The 26,421-nt window shown below is 41.1% G+C and overlaps 2 protein-coding genes across 9 annotated transcripts in view; both read left to right on the forward strand.

Moving 5' to 3' along the window:
• Positions 1-19,354, forward strand: part of LOC309716787 (protein MTSS 1-like) — a 46,467-nt gene extending 27,113 nt beyond the window's left edge. Inside the window, exons 4-17 of one of the 7 annotated variants that reach the window (XM_082550821.1) lie at positions 3,625-3,709; positions 4,773-4,864; positions 5,090-5,164; positions 6,204-6,215; positions 10,645-10,802; positions 11,067-11,174; positions 11,319-11,416; positions 12,769-13,030; positions 14,003-14,116; positions 14,475-14,714; positions 14,891-15,106; positions 15,829-15,988; positions 16,092-16,373; positions 16,460-19,354. In XM_082550821.1, coding sequence (XP_082406947.1) covers positions 3,625-3,709; positions 4,773-4,864; positions 5,090-5,164; positions 6,204-6,215; positions 10,645-10,802; positions 11,067-11,174; positions 11,319-11,416; positions 12,769-13,030; positions 14,003-14,116; positions 14,475-14,714; positions 14,891-15,106; positions 15,829-15,988; positions 16,092-16,373; positions 16,460-16,929 — 2,372 coding nt within the window. In that variant the 3' untranslated portion in view covers positions 16,930-19,354. Of the gene's footprint in view, positions 1-3,624; positions 3,710-4,772; positions 4,865-5,089; positions 5,165-6,203; positions 6,216-10,644; positions 10,803-11,066; positions 11,175-11,318; positions 11,417-12,765; positions 13,031-14,002; positions 14,117-14,474; positions 14,715-14,890; positions 15,107-15,828; positions 15,989-16,091; positions 16,374-16,459 lie in introns of all 7 variants that reach the window. The other 6 variants (XM_082550825.1, XM_082550820.1, XM_082550826.1 and 3 more) reach the window with 6 other exon arrangements.
• A 1,198-nt stretch (positions 19,355-20,552) lies between these two features.
• LOC309717002 (transmembrane protein 65-like) overlaps positions 20,553-26,421 on the forward strand; it is a 47,867-nt gene continuing 41,998 nt past the window's right edge. Inside the window, exons 1-2 of one of the 2 annotated variants that reach the window (XM_082551183.1) lie at positions 20,553-20,906; positions 21,173-21,575. In XM_082551183.1, the coding sequence (XP_082407309.1) occupies positions 21,269-21,575 (307 nt within the window). In that variant the 5' untranslated portion in view covers positions 20,553-20,906; positions 21,173-21,268. The remainder of the gene's footprint in view (positions 20,907-21,172; positions 21,576-26,421) is intronic. The other variant, XM_082551182.1, reaches the window with a different exon arrangement.

Genomic DNA, 26,421 nt, shown 5'->3' on the forward strand with positions numbered 1-26,421 from the left:
ACAAAACGTTGAGATTCTTAAAATAAGAAAATTACTCATTGAGGTTTTTAAGTTAATCAACACCAAGAACTCTTTTAATAAAGTGCAGCATGAAGATGTTTCATTCGCTCCATACTGTTTGGTTTCTTTTGTTGATTGGGAAGTTGTTGTTTTTTTTAAATGGCTAACCAAACCATGCACAACCAAAATATTGTGAAATAATATACTGAAACATTCTGCGGCTAAATTTGCTCCTTTTTTCTCACCAAAGAATGAAGCCTATAGTTTCTCTGACTGGTTAAGTTGGTGGTGCAGGGATAATTACAAGCCTCTGAAAACAAGCTTGTCAGAGAGCAGCTATTTCTACTGACAGCCAGCTATGCCACTATACACACACACACAGAGACACACAGAAGTGGTATGGCCTGGTATTGACGCAGTTGAAGTTTGTTTTTTTTGTGTGCGTCTGTCGCAGACAACTGGAGCTGCCAATGCAGCTATTTCTATCCAGGGGTCAATCATTGCTAGAAAGAGCAGACTATATGTAGTGTGTAAGCAGCCATTCTATCCTGAGAGCACGCAGGGAAAATCAGCCTGACACTTCTCTGTGTATGTAATGCATGAGTGATTAATGCTAATGTGCATATGTGTCATATGTTAGAAACCCCTATTATTCTACTGGGGCACCAAATCAAATTGTTGTAGGCGCCAATAATACAGATGCATATTGTGTACAGTTTCCTTGGTAACTAGGAGGCAAGGCAGGGGCCACACTGACTGGCTGTCTGCTGTGATAGTGGTAGGAAGAGAAGTTTCTCCCCTAGTATTGCAGATTTTTGGGGTTAACCTCATGCTTTTGGCATGATTACAACTACTCCGACCAATATAGGATTTTTAAAACCAATACCTTACTGATACCAATGGTTGGTGATTAAAAATATTCTTTTGTTTATTTCAGATTTTAACGTTTTAATTTTGTTATGTGCAGTTTTTACTGTGCCCTTACTAAGATAATATGACAACGCTGTTTAAAATAATAAAATAATTGTTTTAGTGTCACACCAAGTTGAGGATTACTCATTGAGGCTCTGCCCGACTTGTTGTTCTTGTGGCGTCGCCAGCAAGTCGTAGAATGCCTTCTGGCTGACAAACTATGCAACATCAACCCTCATAGCCCGGTTGAAGGATGTTTATCCCGTCTCTTCTTTACCTTTTAATCATAAATGCTGATACCAGTAGTTAATATCAGGCTCTAACGGCAGCGGTCTGTTCATCTTTAGTTGCGAGACATGAGCTGATTTTGGTTGTCTTATTTGCCTCATTGAATCCAATAACAGTGGGTGAGGTTGTGGCAAAGGACTAATCAACTGAAACCAAACTCTTCATTCGTCAGAATGGGCTGCAACTACACAAAGGTACCTTTGATAATGAGAAACTAACCACCCAGTTTTTGGCTGTGGCCTCTCTGTGGAACTGTGGCATCTATCAGCCACACCCTCTAGAATAACAAGCACACATAGTAAGGGAGCGCTGGGCAGATTGATAGATATGATGACTAAACAAGTCGACGCAGGAATGAATGAGCATTATGATATTAGATGACAAAAAGGTCTTTCATGGCACGTAAAAGTCACACCCTCTGCAATAACAAGCACATGGAAAAACAGGATGAATAAATGAATGGAAAGAGGGTAAAATTTGGTTAGGACTGAGTTCAGTGGGACAGTGAGTTAAGTCGAAAGGTTAGATGATGATTTACAATCCAGAGTAGCCTAATAATAATGACGTAGTATTTCTGTCCAGCTTTCTGCAGTCTAAAACATAACGGTGTGAAAACACGTCTTTGTAGAAGAATGTGACAAAAGGCAGATTGTCTGACTGTGGCTTCAAACCCCCCACAAACCACACGTGTGATGGTGGCGACTGAGATGTTTTGTCACTCTAGTGCACTTACAAAAACATTTGTTGCTTAGTGAGCAAAAGAACTTTGCTGATAGTGCTGATACCATCCCACACTCCTTCAAGCTGCTGATTCACACACTTTTCGTGGTGCTTTATTGTTCAGCATTATTAATAATTGAATTTAGACACTAAATTAATCAGTAATTCCACAGGAGAAGAATTTTGGGCCCAGCATTTTAGCACCCTGGCTTAATCTGAGGTACACACTTCACACCAGATAGCACAAGATGCTGACAAGCCTGAAATGCACTTGGTAAAATTTCCAAACTGTCTTTATCAGATTATAGCTGTAGGATTTCTTTCTTGCTGTTTTGTGTTAGTGTCGGAGAGCTCGTGTTTTGTGCAGGGTTTAAGAGTCAAAGACAATTCTGTAAATGTGTGAGTGAGTGACAGCTCTGCGTGCGTCTCTGCACGCGGTAAGGGCTGCGCTGACAGCAGAATGGCTTGCTCTGTTGGAGGGGATTCACACTTCACATCAGATTATCACAGTCTCGCACACAAAACCCGTGTTCACATAGACAGTATCACGATATCTTTGCTCGATTTCATACAGGATCTTTCTGCCCTCTACTTCCCTCTGTCACGCACACACCGACATAGACATACTCGCAGTAGTCCCACGGAGAAAGCGGCTAGTCATACCGAGCAGCCAGACAATAGCTCTGTCAATCAGCGTCAGGGGCCTGCTTAGCTGTCCAGCCTGAAGACTTCTGGTGGACAGCCCTAAAGGAATCTTATATTAGCCGCGAGCACATTTACCCCTGAATACATGTGTGTGTATGTATGTGTGTGTATATATATATATATATATATATATATATATATATATATATATATATATATATATATATATATATATATATATATATATATATATATATATATATATATATATATATATATATGTGTGTGTGTATATATATGTGTGTGTATATATGTGTATGTATGTATATATGTGTATATATATACACACAGTATGTGCATTTGGTAGCTCAGTTTTGACAGTTTTATGGGGAAGTGTAGATAGAGAGTAGGTCAGGAAGGCCAGTGAGCTGCAGTCAGTGGAGTTCATTTGCATCTTTTCACAATAATTAGGACATTAGAATTTATCTGTTTTAAAGACCCATGACTGCATTTTTCCTTTTTTTGTTTTTGCTCTGTGCTAAACGTTTTCTGCTGTTACTCATATAATTGGAGGTCCTGCTAAATGGTCCAGCTGCAGCTCTGATATAATTATAATATGACTCAATCTCAAGCAAATTATTGCAAATATAACTTTTGGATGGCAGTTCGTGTGAGATGGTTAATATCAAAAACAGTCTTGTTGGCTAACGGGAATAAGACACTGATGGATTTTTCTTTTTTTTTCTGTTTCACAGGCATTAGTGTGACTAAGTCCAAACTGGAAAAAAATGTTTGGTACTAATAAGAATTCAAATATCAGCAAACATCATTCCCTTTCTTCATTTTCTTGCTTCAGTCCCACTCATTTGTCAGCTCTCGTAAAATTAAACTGGTGGGAGGAAGAGGGGGTTAGAACACTGCTCATGGAGTTGTGCATTAGTATCATTAGGTAAATGTCTCAGGTTTGTTCACTGGCAGGAACATTTTTCACAATTAGCATGATTTATTAACAAAATAACGTGTTTTTTTTTTTTTTTTTTCTTCTTTGCTGTCCTTCAGGTGGCACAAGAGACATTGGATCAGCATTGACCAGGATGTGTATGAGACATCGCAGCATAGAGGCTAAACTCAAACAGTTCTCCACGTAAGGAACATTATAGTACTGTATATTACTGTGCTGCTTATTTTTAACCATAGTGCTATTCAGTTGTGTGAGCCACTCTCAATTGCTGCTTTGAGATTAGATTCAAAACTTGCAAAGGTAGATTGTTTTTTCTGTTTTTTCCTCTTGCACTAGTTCCTATATTATTAACTCACAGTTAATGACCCACGCTGCCCTCCATGCTGTGCAGCTCTAATAAAACGGTTTGTAATTCAGTTGTTTCCACACCGTGCCCCCCATGTTTTGACATTTCATGTGTGTGTGGGTGAAATTGCCGTGTCGGGGAATGCTGGGAAAGAGACTATTCGTCTGGCAGTATGTGCATCTATAATGTCTCTGTAAAGACGTACACACCAGGTCTCTCTTCTGTACCTACACACACACACAAACACACACTACACAGACAAGGGGCTCTCTAATTTCAGCTGGCATTTCAGGGGAGATTCCACTTGGAGCTCCATAGTAGTAGTTGTACACAAGGGGGCTGGGGTCAGCAACCCCCCAAATGCATGCACACACACACGCATGCACACACACACACAAACTCACACACAGGGACTTTGTAGAAATGTCTGCAAGTGGGAATAGTCTAATTTTAGTTGCATGCACTAAGACTGCAGCTGTCCACCTCTCACACTCACAGATACGTCTGTAATGATTGACAGATATAACTGTACTTTTTTCTCAGTGTTTTTCTCTCTCTGCCTGTCAATGATTGACACAAAATCATATACCATATAAACAGAAAGGAAAACTAAACAAATGAGTTTGACAGTCTGTCTGAAGTTTTAATTGGAGGGCAGGTATAACCTTGCGCTATGTGTTCAAATTGCTGTATCTTTCACACAGTTATTTCTATATTAATCTAAAACTACTCCAGTTAAATCTCAAACTCGGTACAATTCAGTTTCAAATTGAATCTGCTGAAGCACACACCCTGAAGACTAAAAAGGTCCCTGTCCAAATACTTGCTGTATATGGTGAAATGTGGTTAACTGATCGGGTTGACCTTAGATCAGGGGTGAGGTATGTGCTGCTTTTACAGGGGCTTCCTTGAGGGTCTGATCAACCCTCTACAAGAACAGATGGAGGAGTGGAAAAGAGGAGTCAACACTTTGGACAAGGACCATGCAAAAGGTGGGATGAACAAAAAAAATCTTCCAATCATTGTGGGAAAAGCAGTATTGGTAATCTGTTAGCTCTATTCATACTGTATTAGATGTTAGCAAAGCTTTAAATACATAATTATTTTGTCTTTTTTTTTTTGTCTTTTTTTTTCTTCCCATCTCACATAATACGTTTGTGGAAAACTGTACTTTAAAACTGTTAGTTGACCTTATTAATCTTGTCCATGTGAACCAGAGTACAAAAGAGCTCGGCAGGAAATTAAGAAGAAGTCATCGGACACGCTGAAACTTCAAAAGAAAGCAAAAAAAGGTACTTTTTAATTAACTTTTGCAATAATTTTACCTGCTAAATGCTGGTAACAGTAAATGGATTACACATGACACAACATAAACTAATTCACGCTAAAAAAGGGGGGGGGGGGGTCTTCTTTGTTTAAAAAAACAATTAAAAATAAAGACACATGAGGGTAGAAGGAAAAACAGACAAGACATATTTGGCTCCGCTGCAATAGTTACAATATTTAAGAGAACCATCTACTGTAAATTTACATTCAGGACTAAATTAAAAACCTGATTATTTTAAATGTAAGACAAACTTTTACGTGTCTTAAGCTGACAAATCTTCTTGTAATAGGAAAATGCTCAAACTATATATGTGAGTTTTTCATTAGACACCAGCGATGTGTGTAGACGTTTGTCCCCACTGATTTAGTTGTGCAGCTTCACTGAGGCTAAACATTACCTTACTTGGTAAACACTCCCTCGGAGGGTAGGGCTCGTTTCCCTCTGCCGTTTTCTTGGCTCAGGTTCTACAGACACATTCATCTACCTAGAAAAAAAATTCGATACACAAAAAAGGAGTTGGTCCGATATCCCTTCAGTATCTGTAGGGATATTGCGGGTTCGTTTTTAAATCAGTGGATAACTCGTACAAAACACTTAAGCCAAAAAAAAGTCTCAGCTCAGCACTAGATTTAACTCAGGAATATACATTTGAATCTGTGAAACATATCCAGCAAAATAATGTTTTAAGAGGACTTTAAGTTCGCTTAAACATAAGAAACAAAGACATGGCCAGTCAATAATTCCTCACTCAAATATACATAAAAACTTACTGTATATGTAATCTATTTCTGAGTGGAAACAACATATTGAAGCACATTGAAGTACTGTTTTAGTTTTTTCTCAGGTTCCTAAAATGCTACAGGGTCCATTCGCACACACAATGCTCCAAAATCATGTGATGATTAGTGTTTAGCGCTGGCGCTCCTTCACTTGACTTGGATCTTTTTCCTTTCCTTGTCCCCATGTGGTTCTGATACCATCCCTCACCTTACGCTGCACTGCAGCTGATAATTTCGGTAAGTCAGCTTATAGAATAGACACACTGTCCACACTGTTGCTCACGCCATTGTGCTTAACCGAGCATCTTGGTTGTCTTGTGCAATAGGTACCATGGATCTTTGTATGCAAATTTTAATGTGTGTAAATGCTTCCAATTATTTGCATGCTCATTTTTTTTTCTACAGGTGAGGCTACTCTTGTTTACACTCGATGGTTGCCACAACATACTGGCATGTTGTTGTTGTTTTTTCCTCAGGGGTGGAGAAACCAGGATTCCCACTTTATGTAGATGCTTCATTTACCTTCTCTTTATTTGTTTATATATTCATGGTCTGTAGTTCCTGATTTGAGGGCCTGTGTTGATAATCACCTTAACTTTAACCACATTTATAGGTGGTTTAACTTGTCGTTTGTCATAGCATAACTACAGAAACAGCCAAAGTGATGTTTTTTATAAACAGCTGAATCTAACCACCCTTTAATATTTCACACTAATTCCGAATTTATTGCTATTTGTATATAGACATCTTCTATTTAGGCATTTTGGAGACTTCCACACTGATGTGAGCAAAGACAATCGTAACTAGCTTTGCTTCTTTAAACCTGACTCATAGCAGCACAAACAGATCTTTTAAATAAAATGCAAAGCAGTAGGTTAGTAGATTCTAATATGCTACACTGAAAGAAGACTGCTCCATTTGCTATCAGATGTAAGACACCATCTGTCTGCTTGTGTTGGTCGGTCGATATCTGATGTTTGATATGTGTCTTGTGAGGGTGTTTTTCTGACCTGGGACCCTGGCCGTTCTAAGAAACAGCCTGTGACTGCAACCTAATGTAATCATTGCCCTCGTGAAAGCTGAAGCAGTTAATCTCATTTGGGTGTGCAAATGTATCTACATGTGAATCGAATGGGGGCTACTTCAACCACCTGATTCAAACAACTCAAAGCAACTGAAAAGAAAAAAGCTGAATTCTTGAATCTTTAGGATGATTCAGGTTTACTTTTAACCTAAAAAAGCTCTCTGCAGTCATTTGCACAACCTAGCCTTGCTAATAAAAGGAACACTGGCCAATTCCTCTGATTCCTCATGGCGTTCATACTTGATAACATCACACACATTTGTTGGTTGCACATCCATGATGAGAACATCCCATTTCACCACAATCCTAAGGTGCTCTGCTGGAAGCAGCCATCAGAAGATGGGTACACTGTGGTCATAAAGGGATCGACATGGTCGGCAAGAACAGTCAGTTTCATGCTCAGTTTGTACAAAAAGGCCCAAAGTGTGCCACACCATTAACCATTATACCACCACCAGTCTAAACCGCTGATATTAGGCAAGATGGATCCACGCTTATATTGTTTACCCCAAATTCTGTTTCTGAAATACCTAGACCAGCCTTTCAGGCACCAACAATCATGTCATGTCAGAGTCACTTAAATCACCTTTCTTCTCCAATCTGATGCTCCGTTTGAACTTCAGCAAGTCATCTTAACCATGTCCTCATGCTTAAACGCATTGAGTTGCTGCCATGTGATTGGCTGAATAGATTTTTGCATTAATAAGCACTTAAACATAACCAGTGTACCTAATGCTACAATTGCTATTTGTTCATATATCCTATGAATTCTGTACAGTCACATTATTTGACCGTCTCTCCTTTTCTCTTACAGCACCAATTGTCTGATTGAACATTAAAAATGGTGGTGAAGTAGATTGTAATGTGCGGTCAGTGACCACAGATCTTTATTATACCTTCTGCAGTTGAAGGGAAATAGAAGGTAGCTATCAAAACCTTGTCATCCACATAGCTGCTCAGAGACTAGGAATGCAGACAAACCCAATGTGTAACCAACACTAACACCACCTCTTCTTACCACAACTGTCATTTCATGGCCGTGTGCTCCGGTGTTGTGTCCATACACTTGAGTCCCTGTGTGTGAGTGTTTAGGTCATTTATGTCAATTGTAGTATCTTTATTAAGTCTCTGATGTTATTAAGTAACAGATATGGCCTCTGGTTGAATATTATAAGCAGGTTATTAACAAGTACCTGTTTGGGGGTTTAGTCAGTAAATAAGCATGTTTCCCTCATACTTGACTTTAAAGAGGCTAAACTCATAAACCAATTAGTACATTGCAACTTTTACAACTTAGAATTAGAAGCACTACTCGAGCTACTCACGAGCTCTAAAAAACAGCAACAAAGAAAATATTTGGCTTTCCATCTGTTTCAGACAAAGTACGTCAACTTACAGTAGCGTCTTTCCAAAACCACATCGGTTTTGTTGAGAAAACCGTCTGCCAATGCTTAAAGTAAAGAAAACCAGAATTCAGCATGCTGAGGAGACACCACAGGCTTTGGGGGTTGAAATGCTATTCTTCTACGCCGAGGCCAACTGAGACCTAGCGTGGACTTAGTCCCAAAACCGAGTGAAGGAAAACATTGATACAATATGATAAGAACATTTTTTAACTTTGTCTGACATACTGCATATAAATGAGTATTAATAAGAGAGCGTACATTCGCTCAGAGCATCTTTTGCGATCATGGCATGTAAAGGAATTTTTCCCATTAGAGTTTAAATTTTTTAGATTCAAATATTGTTCAAACTTTTATTTAAGAGTGCTCGACATTGTTTTCAAATAGCTGTTTGGATTCATACCAGACTGTAAGGGGGTCTTCCTGTGCCTGCGCTCCATCACTCCACTACAATTCATGAAATTTGGTTTTGTAGTTTTTGCATCTTATACCTAAGTGACAGACACACGGCACTGATTACATCCCTCCTGGTCTTTTGCCTTAAAGGAGGGATACGATTTTCCCTATAATGAGTTCAGTCCTGCAATGGAAACCAGAATAATGAGTGAGGTCTGTCTTAGCCCTCTAAAGTTTGCTCACGTAGCCAGCTCTCCACAAACCCTTGCATGTTATAATTGTACCCTGGGTTGCCTCAGAAGTTGCATTTGGATCTATATGAAACTGAAAATGTATACTTCAATCTGGACTTTCCAGTCCAGCTTTTACAGTCAATTTACTTTTTAGCTGCCATAAAGACACACACAGCTCACATTCCTCAGAGTCCAGTGTCAAACTCACCCGCTAAACTTGGTAAATGGATTCCCTTCACATTGAAGCTTCTTTTGTCTCGTCTCTTGTTTTTTGTACGCAGTCATTACAGACCCAGACTGCCCCGTGATATTTAGATTTGTAGTGTTCATGTGCTGGTATTTGTGTGTGTTCTGCAAGTCACTGTTAATTATAAAAATGTATCTTCCTGCTGCTTTATCCTGTTAAAAATGCATAGACCACACACGGACACGTCCACGAGGAACAAGCTTGTTTGTCCTCAGGATGACATGCGCATGCTTACAGTGTGTTTTACATTTGAGATGAGGATGATTTACCTGCGTAACTCCATCTCTGTGTTTCCTCTGGTATCTATTTGCATGATAAAGGGCCTCACATGAAACGTCAACAAAAGATCTTTGCCCAGACACAAGAGTAGAAAGAGACCACAGACCTTGTTCAGTTTGCAAGTGTATGCTTAACCTTGATTATCAAAGTTAAAACTCTGTGCGTGTGTGTATATGTTTGCGTGTAAGTGTAATTTAAGTGCCTTTGAAGCACAGTGTCGGGTAGTCGTCAGCTTTCCTGCTTCCTCAGGGAATTCAGGAGGATTTGATTTGACTTCAGGGTATCCTCTCTTAAAATCATACACCTAAATGCAATTTCTAAACACAGAATCAGAAAGTGCTGAATGACACTATAACCTTTGGGACTGCAAAAGTCCTCAGACATTCCTGGATTTATACATGCATATTAAAACGCAGCACAAGGACCAGATGGTTGTGTCAATACCCCGGACTCTTGTGATTATGAAAGCTGATGCACACAGTGTCTCTCTCTCTCTCTCTCTCTCTCTTAACACATTCCAGGAATTCATAGGAATCGACAAACGGTAGTGGAAAGATGGTCAAAATGGCACTCGCTTCCATCTATCTTATCATAACATATGGGAAGCTTTCCAAGATGTGCGAAAGCTTAGCCTAAGGTTGATAACTTGTTTTTCCACTTCTGAGCAAAAGATGGGAAGCTACAGGGACAAGAGTGGCTCTTTACAAGGAGCAGTGTGGAGTAGTTAAGAAATTCAAACAGTAGCTTTTACAACAGCACTGTTCACCTCAATAAACAACATGCAGAGCTGTACAAGTTGCTAGTACCAAGCTAACACCAAAGAGTAGTAGTGATTATTCATGCGTCTCACACTAGGGTAACTATTCTGTTTAATATCTGTGTTGTGAAGGAATTACAAAGGTGAAAAGTATTGTTTTCATACTTAACCTGTCAATTTGATCACATATCTGATCTCATTTTTATATTCCTCTATTGACGTAGATTCCTCTTTTTCCCCTGTTTTTCTTTTTTCTTCCCCTCCAAGGTCGTGGTGATATCCAGCCACAGCTGGACAGCGCCATGCAGGATGTCAGTGACAAATACATTCTGCTGGAAGAGACGGAGAAGCAGGCCCTGAGGAAGGCTCTTATAGAGGAGAGACAGAGATTTTGCTGTTTTGTAGCCATGCTGCGGCCTATAGTGGTGAGTGCAGCGGGGGAGAGGAAAGAGAAATGGGCCTTGGGTAACCACTCAGAGAGAGCAACAGAAAAATGTATTAACTCCACAGGCTCTATGCTTTTTACATCCCACACACTGGATAGAAAACGTTTAACTTTCTTTTTCTTTAACACACTGAACTGTAAGCTTTTTTTTTTTTACTTTAAACACTGAAATGTAATGACTCTTTTTACTGGTGTGTAACCTGATTAGGCGTAATCATCTTGTCTACATGTCCTGTCCTTGTAGGATGAGGAGATTTCTATGTTGGGAGAGGTTACCCATCTCCAGACCATCTCTGAGGACCTCAAAGCCTTGACCTCAGACCCACACAAGCTTCCCCCTGCGAGTGAACAGGTGAGGAAAAACATTAAAAAGATAAAGTACTCATTATGTGCGTCATATTTTTGTGCTTTTTTTTTTTTTTTTTTTTTTTTAATTGTTTACTACCTTTTTTTCTCAACTCTGAAAACAAACAGCTAATAATTTTGTCCATTTCAGGTGATCTTGGACTTGAAGGGCTCAGACTATGGTTGGTCATATCAAACTCCGCCCTCATCCCCCAGCACCACCATGTCCAGGAAGTCTAGCATGTGCAGGTAGGCTCAAATAAGTGAAAGAGGGGCATAGTTTTATAAGCACACATGAATCTACACCCATAAAAACTTTTGAAATTCACTTTACTTAAAATTAAATTAAAGTAAAATTTAATTATGCCGTTTTTTTCACCAGTTTCCCTAAAGTGATAAGAGAAATGGAACTGCGTTACAGTGTTTCGTCAAGTTAGAATTCCACAGTTTTATAACAGTGTCCCGCATATACTTTGCAAGATCTACTAAAATATGCAAAACTGTCATTTTAACCATATCAGTGCTTGTGAATCTGCTTGGAAGACAGCTGATATCAATTTAAAGAGATTTTAAAGTAGGAGTAAATGATTTACTGGCTTTGCATAAACTTTGTCTGCCACCTAGTGGCCAAAATTATTTGCAATACTTTGCAGAAGATATGCTAAAGATATGTTTTGGTATAACTGTATTTGGTGAAAAGTGTTAAGAAAGATGAAGGAGAATTGACAAAAGGAAGCAGCTAATGATTTTTAGCTGTTCAGATCTTGTCTTCTTTACTCTGTCCTCACTGCTTTTGTGTATCTTCCAATGATTCGTTTTCCAGAGCTGTTCTGGTTTAAGGAAATAAGTCTAATGTCTGGGTTGTGTATTGCTTTACGTCTTTTTTTTTAAATGTGCTAAAATCTATTTCAGGGTTGTGGGTGTGGGACCAAAACTTTAAATTACATGTTAGATTATGATTGACTGCTATATGGTAACAATGCAAGACTTTGAGGCCAAAAACAAAAATTGCTGCTTTTCCTCCTGTTTCTTAAGGCTTTTGCAAATATATCATTTTCATCTGAGATTTTGGCGACTTGGTTAATGCATACACATTTTATCAGATGCTGCATCATAGTACAGCACTAGCAGCTTGAGCTGGTTATAGATTTGATTTGCATATAGTTGTTTTATTGTCATAATTTGCTTCACGCTGCATTTATAGTAGGACAGATCTTTTAATTTAGAAGTCACGGAGTAATTAAGACCCACTGTTTATGCTGTTTTTGTTTTTCATGATTTTTTCCTGTGAATATTTTCAAAAAGCTTGCACAAATCCTGCCTGCAATTATTGCCATTTATGATTTCAGTCGCCTTGAGTTGGTTTGTGTTGTTGTTTTTGAGGAGATTGGCCTAATTCACTGCCTGCTGCATCTTGGTGTGGTGTTTTAATTGTTTCCCACCATGTCTTTTCCATTCCCCCACCCCCAAACCTTTGCCTTTATGTCTACTCCTTTTATCTCCTCCTTACCCAATCATCCCCCCTCCTTCAACCCAATCTGCCTTTGGGTGCACTTGATTCTCTTTACCCTCATCGCTTGCTCCTTCCCCTTTCACAGTAGTCTGAACAGCGTTAACAGTAGTGACTCCAGGGGATCCAGTGGCTCTCACTCTCATTCTCCTTCCTCCTCTTCTTCCTCCTCTTCCTCACACCACCTCTTCCACCACCATCACCCTCGCCATCGATACCGCAGCTCCACGCTACCCCAGCAGACCCCAGCTCGGCTTCCTAGCATCTCCTCCCACGACTCGGGCTTCATTTCTTCATCACAAGACCAGTACACATTATCCAAGTCGTCCTCGCCACTGCCAGCTGAAAAAAAGGTAAGAAAGAGGCCTCAGATACCCACACTTGACCATAATTTTGGATCCAACTCTCTCAAGACGATGAGAGACAGTTAGCTGGCAGCAGTTAGTGTGTGTGATCATGGTGAAGTCATTTCACTGCTATTATTATAGCATAAATATGAAGGAAATTAGTCTGCCTCCATTCTAGCCCAGGGCAAAACGGGTCAGGCCCATCCTGCTATTAAAAAGTCAACCGCTGTGACAGACTGCGGTGTGTATTGTATTTTCATTAAATGAATTACAGCAAAATTGCATGTTAGAGCATCAACATTATGTTTTACAGTCGCTAAGAGCATGTCTCTATCAGCAGGTCTGAGTCTGTCACTTTTATCTAATCGTCTGCGAGGTAGTCCAAGGGATCGTCTGTGCGGGCTCCGCGGTTGGAGATCAGCACTGAGAGCAGCTGCACTAGTTGATGTTGTCTTGGCATGCCAGCAACCAGAGTTCCCCTGTCCAGAACACATTGGTAGAGTTAGGCTCCAAGTTTTTATGATGCACTGAATGTGGTTTGGCAAGTCTAACTCTGACCCATTTACAGTACAGTCCTGGGAATCGGCCTCCTCGTTGCCTCTTTCTTGGTGTAGTTACAGTAGCTGAAAGAGAACGGCCTCACAGCTCACACTTTACACATCACAAGGAACTTTGTGTTTCCAGCCTCCAGCACTCACCCTCGCACTGCTGATGTCCATACATTTAATGCTGGTTTGACTCCCAGTGCACCTCTTCTGCAGTCATTCGGCTGTGCACTGCACTAACTGCTGAGAACAGTGAAAAAGTTGCCTCTGCTTTCTTAACAAACTGCTTCTATCTCGCTACCTGCTGACATGTCTATCTTTTGATTCTTTCCTTTTACACGTCCGTCTGTGATGTCTCCCTCCTCCTTTTACCGCTCCTCTCTCCTTCTGGTCTCGTGTCACTGCCTGTTTGCCGCTGCCCTCGCTGTCCCAGGCTTGTCCCACTTCCAGCCCCTCTGAGATGTCAGAGACAGGGCTGCTGCATAGTGACTGCAGCACCCCTTCTTCACTAGCAGATACTACTGCACCTCAGCCCTCTACTGACAAGGTGATAAACACTCATCCACAATGAATCTTATAAGCTTTACACACGCAACATGCTTTCCTCATACTAAACTCTAAACCCGGGTGTGTATGCCATCGATTCAGTGTAATGCAAAGATACTCTGTATGCTGTATGTGCATCTCCAGTTTTCATTCATTTCAGCATCCGTGAGCAGTTCCTTTCTTCTGTGTTGATTTGATTAGTATATTTTTTGTGTTTCCTGTACTTGAGTTATCCTCAGTTATGTTTTGTTTTTATTTTCCACTGTTTTATCATTTAAACGATTTATCCCATTACACATTTGTTTGCTTGTCTTCTTTCTGTTCTCATCCCTCCTCCTGATCGGCATGCACGCAAACAGTTGTCCAATGGTTTCGACCACTACAGCCCAGCCAGTTCCCCCTACCTGCATAGCAACGGGGGCAGTTTGGGCTCAGTGTCAAACACTGCCTTCCCCTTCTTCCCTCCCTCCTCCTCAACCTCCACCTCCTGCCCCACTCGTTCATGGTCACGTCCTGCATCAGCCTTGCTGCCAGACTACCCTCCCTACTGCACATTGGGTTCCCCCATGATGCCTTCATCACGAGTCCCCAGCTGGAAGGTTTGTCCATCTCCTCTGAGTTGACGATCGACATATTTCCGTCCTCCTTGTCTACAGTTTGAACACACATTCAGTGAATTATTTGGGTTTTCTTTATGTTGTTTACCTACTTTAGTTGAGTCCAAAAATGTAGTATGAACAACAAACACTGACATCTGCATCTCGTTTTTTAACAGGACTGGGCGAAGCCTGGGCCTTATGACCAGCCTATGGTCAACACGTTACGGAGAAAGAAAGACAAGGAGAGTCCAGCTGTGGTGGACAGTAATGGGAGTATGAACTGTGATAATAGCCCGCCCTCTGCCCAGACCGCAGCTCCAGCTGCATTGCAAACACCAAGCCAATCAGCATTAGTGCAAGACAAGAACAGGAACACACCTGCGGCTGTCAGGGTCAGTTTTTTGTCGCTGTCTCCCTCTTTTTGTTAACTGATTAAACAAGCATGCTGTTAGTTCGCCAGTGAGGATTCAGCCAAATGTTCTTTTGGGTTTTTGGTCTCTCTGTAACACGTTTTTCCTAATTAAGGAATCTCATTTGCACTTCTTACTGTTTAGCCTGTTTTTTATCTCTTCTTGTGTTGGACAAATATACTGTTAATAATAGCAACTGGTGAGAAATTTACTGGTCTACTTTACATGAATGCTCTCCATAAATTGTTGATTAACTTCAATTAACTTCATCTCAATTTTTCATGGCTTTTTATGCCGAGAAGCACCACATGGTTTCTGCTTAGATCCCTCCCTAATGCTTAAAAGCTGTGGTCATTTGCTAGTCAAATAAAAATTCCTCTGTGATTCATTTCTATCTTACTGCTACTAACTCATGAAGTCTGTAAACGGAGATCAGTCTGTGTATTGCCAACTGTGATACTTGACTTTCAGGTGAACCCACGTTAAACTACTTGCAGGCCAATGTTTTTGTCCTGGAATTTCGATGATATGAATAGCCTCCCACCACTAATGTCCCCATTTAATGACTTTAATGGGTTGAATTTAATGACTTTAATGACTTTAATGAATTGTACCTGACTGGTTCCAGGCAAACATTCAGATTGTTACTAAATGTTTTGTTTTTTCTTTCTTTTTGTTGGTTGATTGCATCTGTTTTTCTCCAGGCCGGGGATATCGAGGCCCAGGATGATCTGGCTCTGGCCTTATCCAGAGGTCTGGAACTGGACACCCAGAGGTCCAGTAGAGACTCTATCCAGTGCTCCAGTGGCTACAGCACACAGACCAACACACCCTGCTGCTCTGAGGATACTATACCGTCACAAGGTAGCACACTCACCAGTTCTCTGCTTCTTTTTAACTTGCTAGCATCATATCATACGTCACGTGGCTGGGTGCATACACTGCTTATTTCTTTGTTTCATTCCAGTATCAGACTACGACTACTTCTCAATGGCTGGAGACCCAGAGTCTGAGCAGCAGCAGTCTGACTTTGATAAGTCCTCCACCATCCCCAGAAATAGTGATATCACTCAGTCCTACAGACGTATGTTCCAGGCCAAACGCCCAGCCTCCACAGCGGGGCTACCCAGCAGTCAGGTACCTTATCCTGGCCCGGGGGCCTACCACACGGGGCCTTATCCCCCCACACCAATCCACACAGGCGCTTATGCATCTACTCCTACTGCACAGTATCCTCCTACGCCTACAGGTAACTGTTTTGGCCACTTTCTTAATGTTGGTGATAAAATATCGTGACCATCAGTTCCCAAAATGCCTCTCTTCGCATTTCTACAGGCCACGGTCCAGTTATTGTGACCCCTGGAGTTGCCACGATCCGCCGCACGCCTTCATCTAAACCTTCTGGACGCCGTTCGGGCTCCGTTACAGGTACAGGCCCCATTCCCATTCGCACTCCTGTCGTTCCTGTAAAGATCCCCACGGTGCCTGATATGCCAGGAGCTGTTAATGGGAACAGAGGCGAGGAGATGGTAGGCAGAGAAGAATCCCCCAGTTCTCCAACATTTACAGGAGAGGAGGATCCCGGCACGCTACCCATGGCGTCCTGGAGCGGTCAGGCCACAACCAACCCTCCCAATCTACCCAACTATGTGAGCCAGCAGCACCTTCAGAGTGAGATGAGACAGGAGGGAGGAGGAGATGATTCAGGAGAGCAAGAAGAAGGAGACATGCTGATGGCCATCCGCAAAGGGGTCAAGCTCAAGAGAACCTTCACCAACGATCGCTCTGCACCACGCATCGCGTGATTCGGCAAAGGTCGCAGGAGACGTGTGACCTCATTTGTAAATTAGGTCAGAAGCTTTAGGAAAAAGGAACGTTGCAGATAAGAAGTGCAATGTGTAAACTTAAAAGGCTTCTTGTAACACATTGCAATATCAGTGGTATCTGCTGGCTTTCGTCACCTGTGAGAACCTCCTGCTACAGCCCCCATTTACAATCACTCAAAGAAAAGACAATAGCAGTTGTCTTATTGGGCTTACGTTGCCTCAGAAATGATATAAAGCCAGGTTAATAACTCACTCTGGATGAGGCCATTTGTGCTAATCCTTGTATAAGCTGTAATTCCAGGCCCACAGATGTAAAAGAGCAGCATAAAACAGCATGTTTTTGTTAATAAGTAGCACCACACTGATCACTCATTATTTTCACACATTCACACAATACTTACGTCTCCTCTGAGTGGGGGAAAAAAAAGTACTGTATATTATGTGTACACAGACTCAGTGTTTTGGGAGTGCACTGTACTGTTGCGGTGGGATCAGCATTCTTACTGTTGATGACTTGGCAATAACCTCTGCAGGTACGACACGCCCTCGAGAGAGCGATATTAAAGTGCTCTATTACAGTAACGGCTTCAGCGGCTGGCCTTTGATGGCTCCATTTTTGGCAACTCCTGACCTGCATCAGTGCTTATTTGGAGGCACGCCCTGATGGCTGTTCATAGGTGCTGAGCTTCCAGTCACAGTTCAAAGACTTAAATGCAGTATGCATCGATACTCAGAGACACCATGAGCACAGGAAGCTCCTAAAGAAAACCAAACAAAAGCAAAGGAAATGACTGCGTTGCATTTGGAGTCGTAGGAGGCTACAGTGTGACTAAAGTGTAACATGTTTGACGCTGTGACATTAAGAGAGACTAAAGTTGTGTCCTGTTCTTCTTTATAAGGGTTCATATTGACACGCTTTGTAAATAATTTTGCACGTCTGTGTTACCGGGGAGTGTCGGCATCGCTCGTTCAATCGTTCAAAATCAATCAGTTCCACATCTTTTAACAGGGACATAAGGATCATCATACTGCACTGCCTCCAAGTGGATTGGGTGTACTTCTCCTCAGTTTGTGACTCATTTAATCTGCAATCTCTACACGTTCATGGGTGGCAGATTAAACCTTGTCAGAGGTTCTCGTGTTAATATACGACCTCTTTCCTTTGTTTGTCATTTATTGACCACAGTTTGAGCTGCTTGGCGTTGATTGCTCACAGCGGCAGCAATAAATCTCAAAGTATATACTGTCTCTGTTTAAAAAGAGAGAGAGAACTAAACATTTTATTGAACCTGAAGCATTATTTCAGAGTTAAATGGTATTTTTGTTAACGCCATGATGTTTCTGTCCTTCAGACTTCAGACCACGTTTTTACAACTGCCACTTTAAATTAGGTTTGTTTTGTTGTTTTTGGTTGTTTTTACAAAGATGATTATGGTATCGACAAGGAAATCGCATAAAAACTATCATATAAGATGAGATACTAGGCCCGTCCTTAGACCAGAGGCTAAACAGGCTAGTTAGTGTCACTTGGTCTGTATTTGATTTTCATTTCAGTTCAAGCACTGTGAGACCATGGCTACTACAGGATGTTTGAAATTGTAAATATTATTTAGTTAGTCCAGGATCTCACACGATTTTAATTTATTTCATTTCTCATTCTTTAAATGTCTTCCTCCTCAACTCGTCTCTATTTTTATACTTACTATAAAATATCAGAGTGGCAGAGCTGTTCCCTCGATCAGTGCCGTCTAAAGTTTTCAGTCAAATGTTCACGACTGTCCCGCTGTCAGTCCCTTATTTCACACATCTGTATATTTTGCATCATGAATTCAGATAAGATGGTTTGAAAGCACAGTTTTGTTTTTTGTAAGAAAAAGCAGGTGTGGTTTTGAGTCTCATCAGTATTATGAGCCCAGGTCTCGTGCAGAGCTGCACCCACTTCAGTTCAGTCCAAACGGCGCATTTTCATCTGAGTGGGAACGATAAAACCCAACTCTCTTTTTTTTTTTTTTGTAAATTATTGTTTAAAGTGATGATTTTTTCCCCCTGGAGACTGAACTGAAAGTGGAGTTTGCTAAACAGATTGCGCCTTGCAAACCTCCGTCCACTCATTTAAAACTTGTATCATTAACCTGTAAGTCCCATATTTAAATTACTAGCATAAATATATATAAATATTATATTTGCCAAATGTCAGTATATCCTATAAGAAGTTTATAGTTTGTGAAAGTTTTAAAGTATAGTTAAGTCTGTTTTCCAGTTTAGTTTTTAGCTGTTTTCCTTCCCCACAGAGAGTTGACCTCTCAGTCTGTCCCTGTAGAGTTCAGGCTTTAATGCATTTTGTTTAGGAGGTAAAAATGTTGTTATGACAGCTTTAGCAATATAATAAAGAATATTAATTTTGTTTTGGCTTTGTGTCTTCTCGAATATGGAGTGAGTGAGTGAGTGAGTGAGTGAGTGAGAGAGAGAATATTCAGAGTCAACAGTTAACCTACCCCGACAAACTGCATGTCTGTGAACTGTGGGAGGAAGGCATGGCAGTGAGAACCCACTGAGAACATGCAAACTCCACACAGAAAGGCCCTACCCAGAAGGTGGATTCAAACTTTCTTGCTGTGAGGCAACGGTGCTAATCACAGTGCTGCCCTTATGAACACATACTGATTAAAATTAGGTGGGTGGATCAATCCGAAAATAAATGGCATCGATACCAAAGCAGGTATTACTATTGAATCGATACTAGTGGGTAGGATCAGCACAAGTACGTCCCAGGTGTCCAAAAAGCCCAATTTAAAAAAACAAAACATGAAATGTTAAAAGATTTATTTGTTTTGTTCACTAGTTTTTATGGAAAGTAAAAGTGTTTTACTGATGATGATTTTATAAATCTGCTCTCCCCTATATAAGGTACACTTATAGGCTGAAAGTATTGGTGTCGGCAATACTGATCCTGTATTTACTTGCTGTCGGATCAATACCAACCTTTGCAGGATCACAAAGCACTAATTAAAATGTGCCTAAACACGAGAAGTTATTTCTAATTAATAATATAGAAATGTTATCCCTGATTTTGGCCACCAGGGGCCGCCCTTATCCAAGTTTAAACATCCAAACCTGATTCAAGGCTTCGACTTGGATTTTTTTTATTACTTCACCCATCCTTAGAGGCCTGGAAATACTTATCAATGAAATAGTCAGTGGACTACTCATTTAAACAGTCAAAAAAAAGGAAGCAAAAGAAACCGCATGAGAAACAGACACTACTTTTCCTTGAGGTGCGGGCTTCTCCTTCTAAAACGAATAACTTCCACATGATGTCATGTTTCGTCGTGGTAGTTTTGTCTTATCTGGCTGAATAATTCAAATGCTCCACGTGCATAACAGCAGAGGGAGTGATGGGCACACACCCAGGAGACAAACACAGACCTTTATCACTATAAACACCACAGATGATGCGCGAAATCACAGTAAGAATGTATCCTCGCGAGAATACGCACAACACTGACTTCTGAAAGGTTACCAACATTTTTAAAAAATATTAACGATGATAATAATAATAATAATAAAGCAAATAAAGATCATTTATGAGATGATGTGGCATAAAATCATCTCATACCGTCAGTGTAGTCCTGACTGTACGTGCGTGTGGCGGTGCCGTCACGGCTACGCACGGAGGAAAGCGGCGCTGCCATTGGAAAATATTTCCAGGGCTGCTGGCCGCTTAAGTGCCCTCCCATCCGCTTCACACATTATCCTGTCAGCCAGAGGTTACACCGACAGGGCTCCAGGCTCGCAAAAATGCGATTAAGTATAAACACCCAGCTAGTTATAAAGGTTTTGGGCTTCGCAAAATCTCACCGGATTTAAAGGAGGAACGCGTATGAGCCGGAGCGACCTCACTGTTTTCAAGGTTTCCTGTGGAGGTTGTTGGACGGGACAGCGGAGCATCGACTGAGGTGAGTCCGATAAGTCAAGTTAGAAAACTGGCAAATCTGTTTTTTCACCTTTGGGTTTCCAAGAAAATGCGTTCAATCCGCTCCAATCAATATTTTTTCGTCGACATGGTCAGTGTGGTGATCATTGCCAGGCCGGTTCTTGCTCCTGTTAAGTAAGCCTGGCTGTCTGTGGAGGGTACAGGATGTTATCGTGCGATGGCTGTTGACGCGATTGTTGCACACTGGAGATAAATAATTATATAAATCTTTACGCCATGTGGTTTTAGGTGAGTGCGCGTTTAAAGTGGTGATAACCAGGCCTGGTGTCGCCTGCTCTGCTCCATCAGGTTTCCGGCTCTTCGCTCTACTTCCCCATCTCAGAGATGCTGCCCTGCTTGCGGAGAGTCCTGCGGCCTGCCTTCTCTCTCAGAGCCGGGACTGGTCTGACCGGAGCCGCGCTCAAAACCCACCAAACGCCCGCCCTAGCATCCCCGGTGCAGCTCGCCTCGGAGACCCCGCTCTCCGTGGTGGTGCAGCGGTGTCATCTGGGCACACACCCCCTGAAGGAGCCGATGGAGCCCCTCAACTCACCCCGAGGAGCCAAGGAGTTTATTTATAGCCTTCATCCGTCTGAACGCACCTGTCTGCTCAGAGAGCTGCACAGGTTCGAGTCCATAGCTATTGCTCAAGGTATGTGATTCATTACATGTGCTTTTATATATGTGTCCAGTGTGACACCCGCCCACCCCCTAAGCTGTGCTTTAGCTTGAATCTTTATGTGAAACAGTTCATGCTAGTCATATTTAACAGATTTTTTTTTTAAAAAAGTCCTTCTTTCTTTTGAAGTTTTGCTTGATATCAGTTGTTTTTGGTCGTAATGATCAAAGGAGGTGTGCCTTGGTTGCATCTATTATTCATCGCTGTGTCCCTGGATACAGTGTGTGATGACAAGGGTTACCTCTGGGGTTACAAATATTCAGGCTTCAGCTTTATTACCATTGACATCTGGCTTAAAGGATGAAGTCACCTGTAGAGTTAGGAGTGTGCTGTTCTTAAAGCAGTACTCCCATTTTAAAGCTTCTGAGGCATGGTGGCGGATTGGCAGCTTCTAATAAATCCTTCATAACTTCCTTACGAAGAGCTGTTAATCTCGAGGAAATGGCCTGACTCTTCCCTGACCTCTGATCTCTAAATTCCCACTTTAGCTTTTCCTTTATAAAGGTGAAAATGCCAAACTCTTGACCCCCCCCCAAAAAAGAAGCTCTCTCCCAAAAAAGAACCTTGTTGCCATTGAGACTTTTTCCTGATTGATTATCTTTCTTATGTGATAATGGTAGTGATCTCTTCCAGGATCCAGAGAATATAAAAACAGTCTCAGTCAGATGCAGCAGTTTTCATCAGTCTCCAGATCTCGAACTAATCAAATAGCCATAGCAGAGTGTGCATCGGTCTGCACTACCACTATCAAAATACAGCAGTAGGTGTATCTTTTAGACCAGAGGTTTGGCATTTGGGCCACAACAATACGCCAGAGCCACTTCAGTGTTCCTTGACTTTGTTTTTCCAACACTTTAATAAAACACAATGCATTTTTACAGACACCCCCCCATTTCATTTGTCTGCAGTCTCTATGGTCCACGATTAGTAGTTAGGCACAATGTGTTTGAGTCACACAACTGTTACACGTGTCTTCTCAGTTCAAAGACACGTAAGTTTGTTGTACTGGAAGGTCCAAAGCGCTTTTGAGTGTGAATATGAGTGTGAGTGACTTTCCTCTTGGGTCCTCTGGTGGACTGGTGATTTGTCTTCTCTCATGGGTGAGACGGCGCTTCTGCCAAAAAAAAGTGTTAGAGGAAAAAAGTGGCTTGATATGTTCAGCCAAGCAAACGTGTTTTTTTTTTTCTCAGGCTTATACAGTGAGGTCAACAATTTGTTGGACAAAGACACATATTTGTAGTTTTTGTGAATTTGAAGTCAAACAATAGAAATTAAACTGCAGACTATTAGCTTTAATTTAAGGGGTTTAACAGTAATTTTGCATCAACTTTTTATAAACTGTCGCCTATTTTTTGAGGGTCAAAAGTAATTGGACAACTGAATAACAAGTAGTTTCACAGCCAGGTCAGGCCGGTTCCCTGTCGGTGTTATGAAAAATTAGGCAGAATAATATGTGCCATTGTAGTCTAATATATGAAGTTGATTCAAAGTGTTGAATTTGTATTTTATAGCTTCTTGCAGAAATTTTATACATGAAGCCCAAATACAGTGTTGATGCATGTGAGGGAAGCCATCATTGGACTGAAAACCCAAAATACATCTATCAGAGATCGCAATAACTTCTGAAGTTTCTAAATCACAATGTTGTTCATACTTGAAAAGAATGAATGCATTAATAATGATAATGGATTGCATCTATATAGCACTTTTCTAGGCACCCAAAGCACTTCACAATTCAGTCACTCTCACATTCACACACTGGTGGAGGCAAGCTACAGTTGTAGCCACAGCTGCCCTGGGGCAGACTGACAGAAGCGAGGCTGCCATATCGCGCCATCGGCCCCTCTGGCCATCACCAGTAGGTGAAGTGTCTTGCCCAAGGACACAACGACACACCTTCCGGTTACAAGACGAACTGCCAACTCTTGAGCCACGATCGCCCCACTGAGCCAATAACTAGCTTAGCAATACTAAAATGCCTGAAAGACTACAGAAGACAACTAAAGTGCATGATCACAGAATTATTTCCATGGTAAATGAAAACAACGGCATCTAACCATGTCAAGAATACTCTCAAAGAGTTAGGTTCATCTTGTCAAGGTTTACAAGGAAGTGAGTCTTTCATCAATGTGAGTACAGAGGTGAACAAAGTGCAAACCACTGGTTACACTCAAGAAAAAGAAGACCAGACTAGACTTTGTCAAAAAATATCTAAACAAGCCTGCACAGTTCTGAAAAATGTCTTTGGGTCATCTGTCAAACCTTGTGGAAGCAGTCGTATGACATGGGCATATATACACACATATATATATATATATATATATATATATGAAAAAAAACCAACAAAAAAAACAAAAAAACAAAACACAACGCCCCCCCCCCCAGTCCCACACAGATCAACACAACCATCAAACATATTAGAGGAATATAACAGTAACAAAAGTAGATTTAAACAGGCAATACCTCTAGACTAGCAAAATAAGAGATAAAGGGTTGCCACTTGTGAAAAAATTTGGCTGTGCAACCTCTCAACGTATATTTAATTTTTTCAAGTTTTAAAAAAAACATGACATCTTTAAGCCACCGGGAAATAGTAGGATACTTAGCAGACTTCCAATGCAACAATATTAGACGTCTCGCTAATAGGGATGTGAAGGCTATAATATCCCTTTGTGTGGAATCAAGTGTAAGTGAGCGAGCAGGAATCCCAAACACAGCAATCAGAGGACAAGGATGAAGAGTTACCCCAAGAACAGTTGACATAATAGCAAAATACCTTGTCCAGAAACCTTGTAGCTCAGGACACAGAAAAAACATGTGGCTAAGGTGACAAGGAGAACCATGGCATTTATCACATTTATTTTCCACTTCTGGATACAATTCAGAAAGTCTAGACTTAGAGAAATGCACCCTGTGTATGACCTTAAATTGAATAAGTCCAAGACGAGCACAGGAGGTGGAAGATCGTATCCTCGTTATAGCCCGTTCCCAAGACTCCTCATGTATTCGAAATCCCAGTTCTTCTTCCCATGTACGCTTAAGCTTAACATTAGAGTGGTTACTAAAAGACAGAATAGCATCATAGAGTTTCGAAATGGTTCCTCTGTGATGAGGAACAAATGATAACGTAGTTTCCCACTGCTGTTCTGGAGGTAAAGAGGGGAAATTTGGGAAACACTTAGCAACAAAATTTCGAATTTGAAAATAGCGAAACAAATGGGTAACAGGGAGATTGTAACGAGAAGACAAGTTGGGAAAACTATCGAAAACACCATCCACATATAAATGTTTGAACTGTTTTATACCCTTGTCACACCACACTGAAAATGTCGAGTCCAAAAGTGAAGGGGGAAACAAATGGTTTTCGCTTAGAGGACCCGAGGAAGACGGCATTACAAAATTAAAGTGACGTCTAAACTGAAACCAGATTTTGAGTGTGTTAAGAACCACCTGATTATCAGTGTACAGAGAGGGTCTCACGGGTAAAGAGGAATAGAGCAAAGCCGGTAAAGAAGAGCCCTTACATGATGATAGCTCCAATTTACACCACGAGGAACCAGAAGATTTTAGCCAGTAGCAAAGTTTATGGATGTGAGCGGCCCAGTAATAGACTAAAAAATTAGGTAATGCAAGTCCTCCACTAAATCTGCATCGCTGCAGCAAAGTTTTAGAGACCCTAGGTGGCTTCCCTCCCCAAATGAAAGAACCAATAATCTTGTCCAGTGAAACAAAAAATTGTTTCGGCAAAAATAAGGGAATTGACTGAAATAAAAATAAAAATTTTGGTAAGATGTTCATTTTAACAACGTTAATCTTACCGATTAAAGAAAGGGGGAGATTACCCCATCTTTGAATATCAGATGTGACCCTAGATATAAGAGGAGACAAATTTGCTGATTTAAGGCCAGCTAGAGAGCGAGTCACGTTAATCCCTAAGTACTTAAACCCAGACGGACTGAGACGAAAGGGTAGATTGGACTGTTGAAGTTGACGTGCTGCCGTATTAACAGGAAAACACTCACTTTTCCCCAAATTCAATTTATAACCTGAAAACGAACTGAAGTTCTCCAGAATACTTAAAACAGCAGGGATGGAGCATGCGGGGTCAGTCATATATAATAACAAGTCATCCGCATACAATGATACTTTATGTGTAATTCCATTACGGATGATTCCCCTGAATACAGAAGAAGATCGCAATGTAATAGACAGAGGCTCGATGGCAATGGCAAAGAGTAAGGGAGACAAAGGGCAACCTTGACGACAACCACGACCCAGCGCAAAATAATCAGAGTAAACATCATTAGTATGAACACTGGCTTTAGGGGACGAATAAAGAAGCCGAATCCAGGAAATAAATTTATCACCAAAACCAAATTTCTCTAAAACTGCAAACAAGTACTCCCACTCCACCCTATCGAAAGCCTTTTCAGCATCTAAAGAAATCACAAGTTCAGGAAGTTCAGATAGACGCTTTGAGTAAATAACATTAAAGAGTGTACGGGTATTAAAAAACAATTGCCGTCCCTTTATAAAGCCATTCTGCTCTTCAGATATAATTCGAGGAAGCACATCCTCAAGGCGAGATGAAATTACTTTAGCCAATACCTTTGCATCGGCATTAAGCAGAGATAATGGCCTGTAGGAACCACAGGAGGCTGGGTCCTTGTCATTTTTGAGAAGGAGCGCTATGGTTGCTTGTGTGAAAGTAGGTGGTAATGAACCGGTTTCCAAGGATTCGTTAAACACAGACAAAAGCAATGGTGCCAATTTACCAATAAATGTTTTATAGAATTCAATTGGAAACCCATCCGGGCCC

Source organism: Aulonocara stuartgranti (genome assembly GCF_965226115.1).
Source record: "Aulonocara stuartgranti genome assembly, chromosome: 11".
Lineage (NCBI taxonomy): Eukaryota > Metazoa > Chordata > Actinopteri > Cichliformes > Cichlidae > Aulonocara > Aulonocara stuartgranti.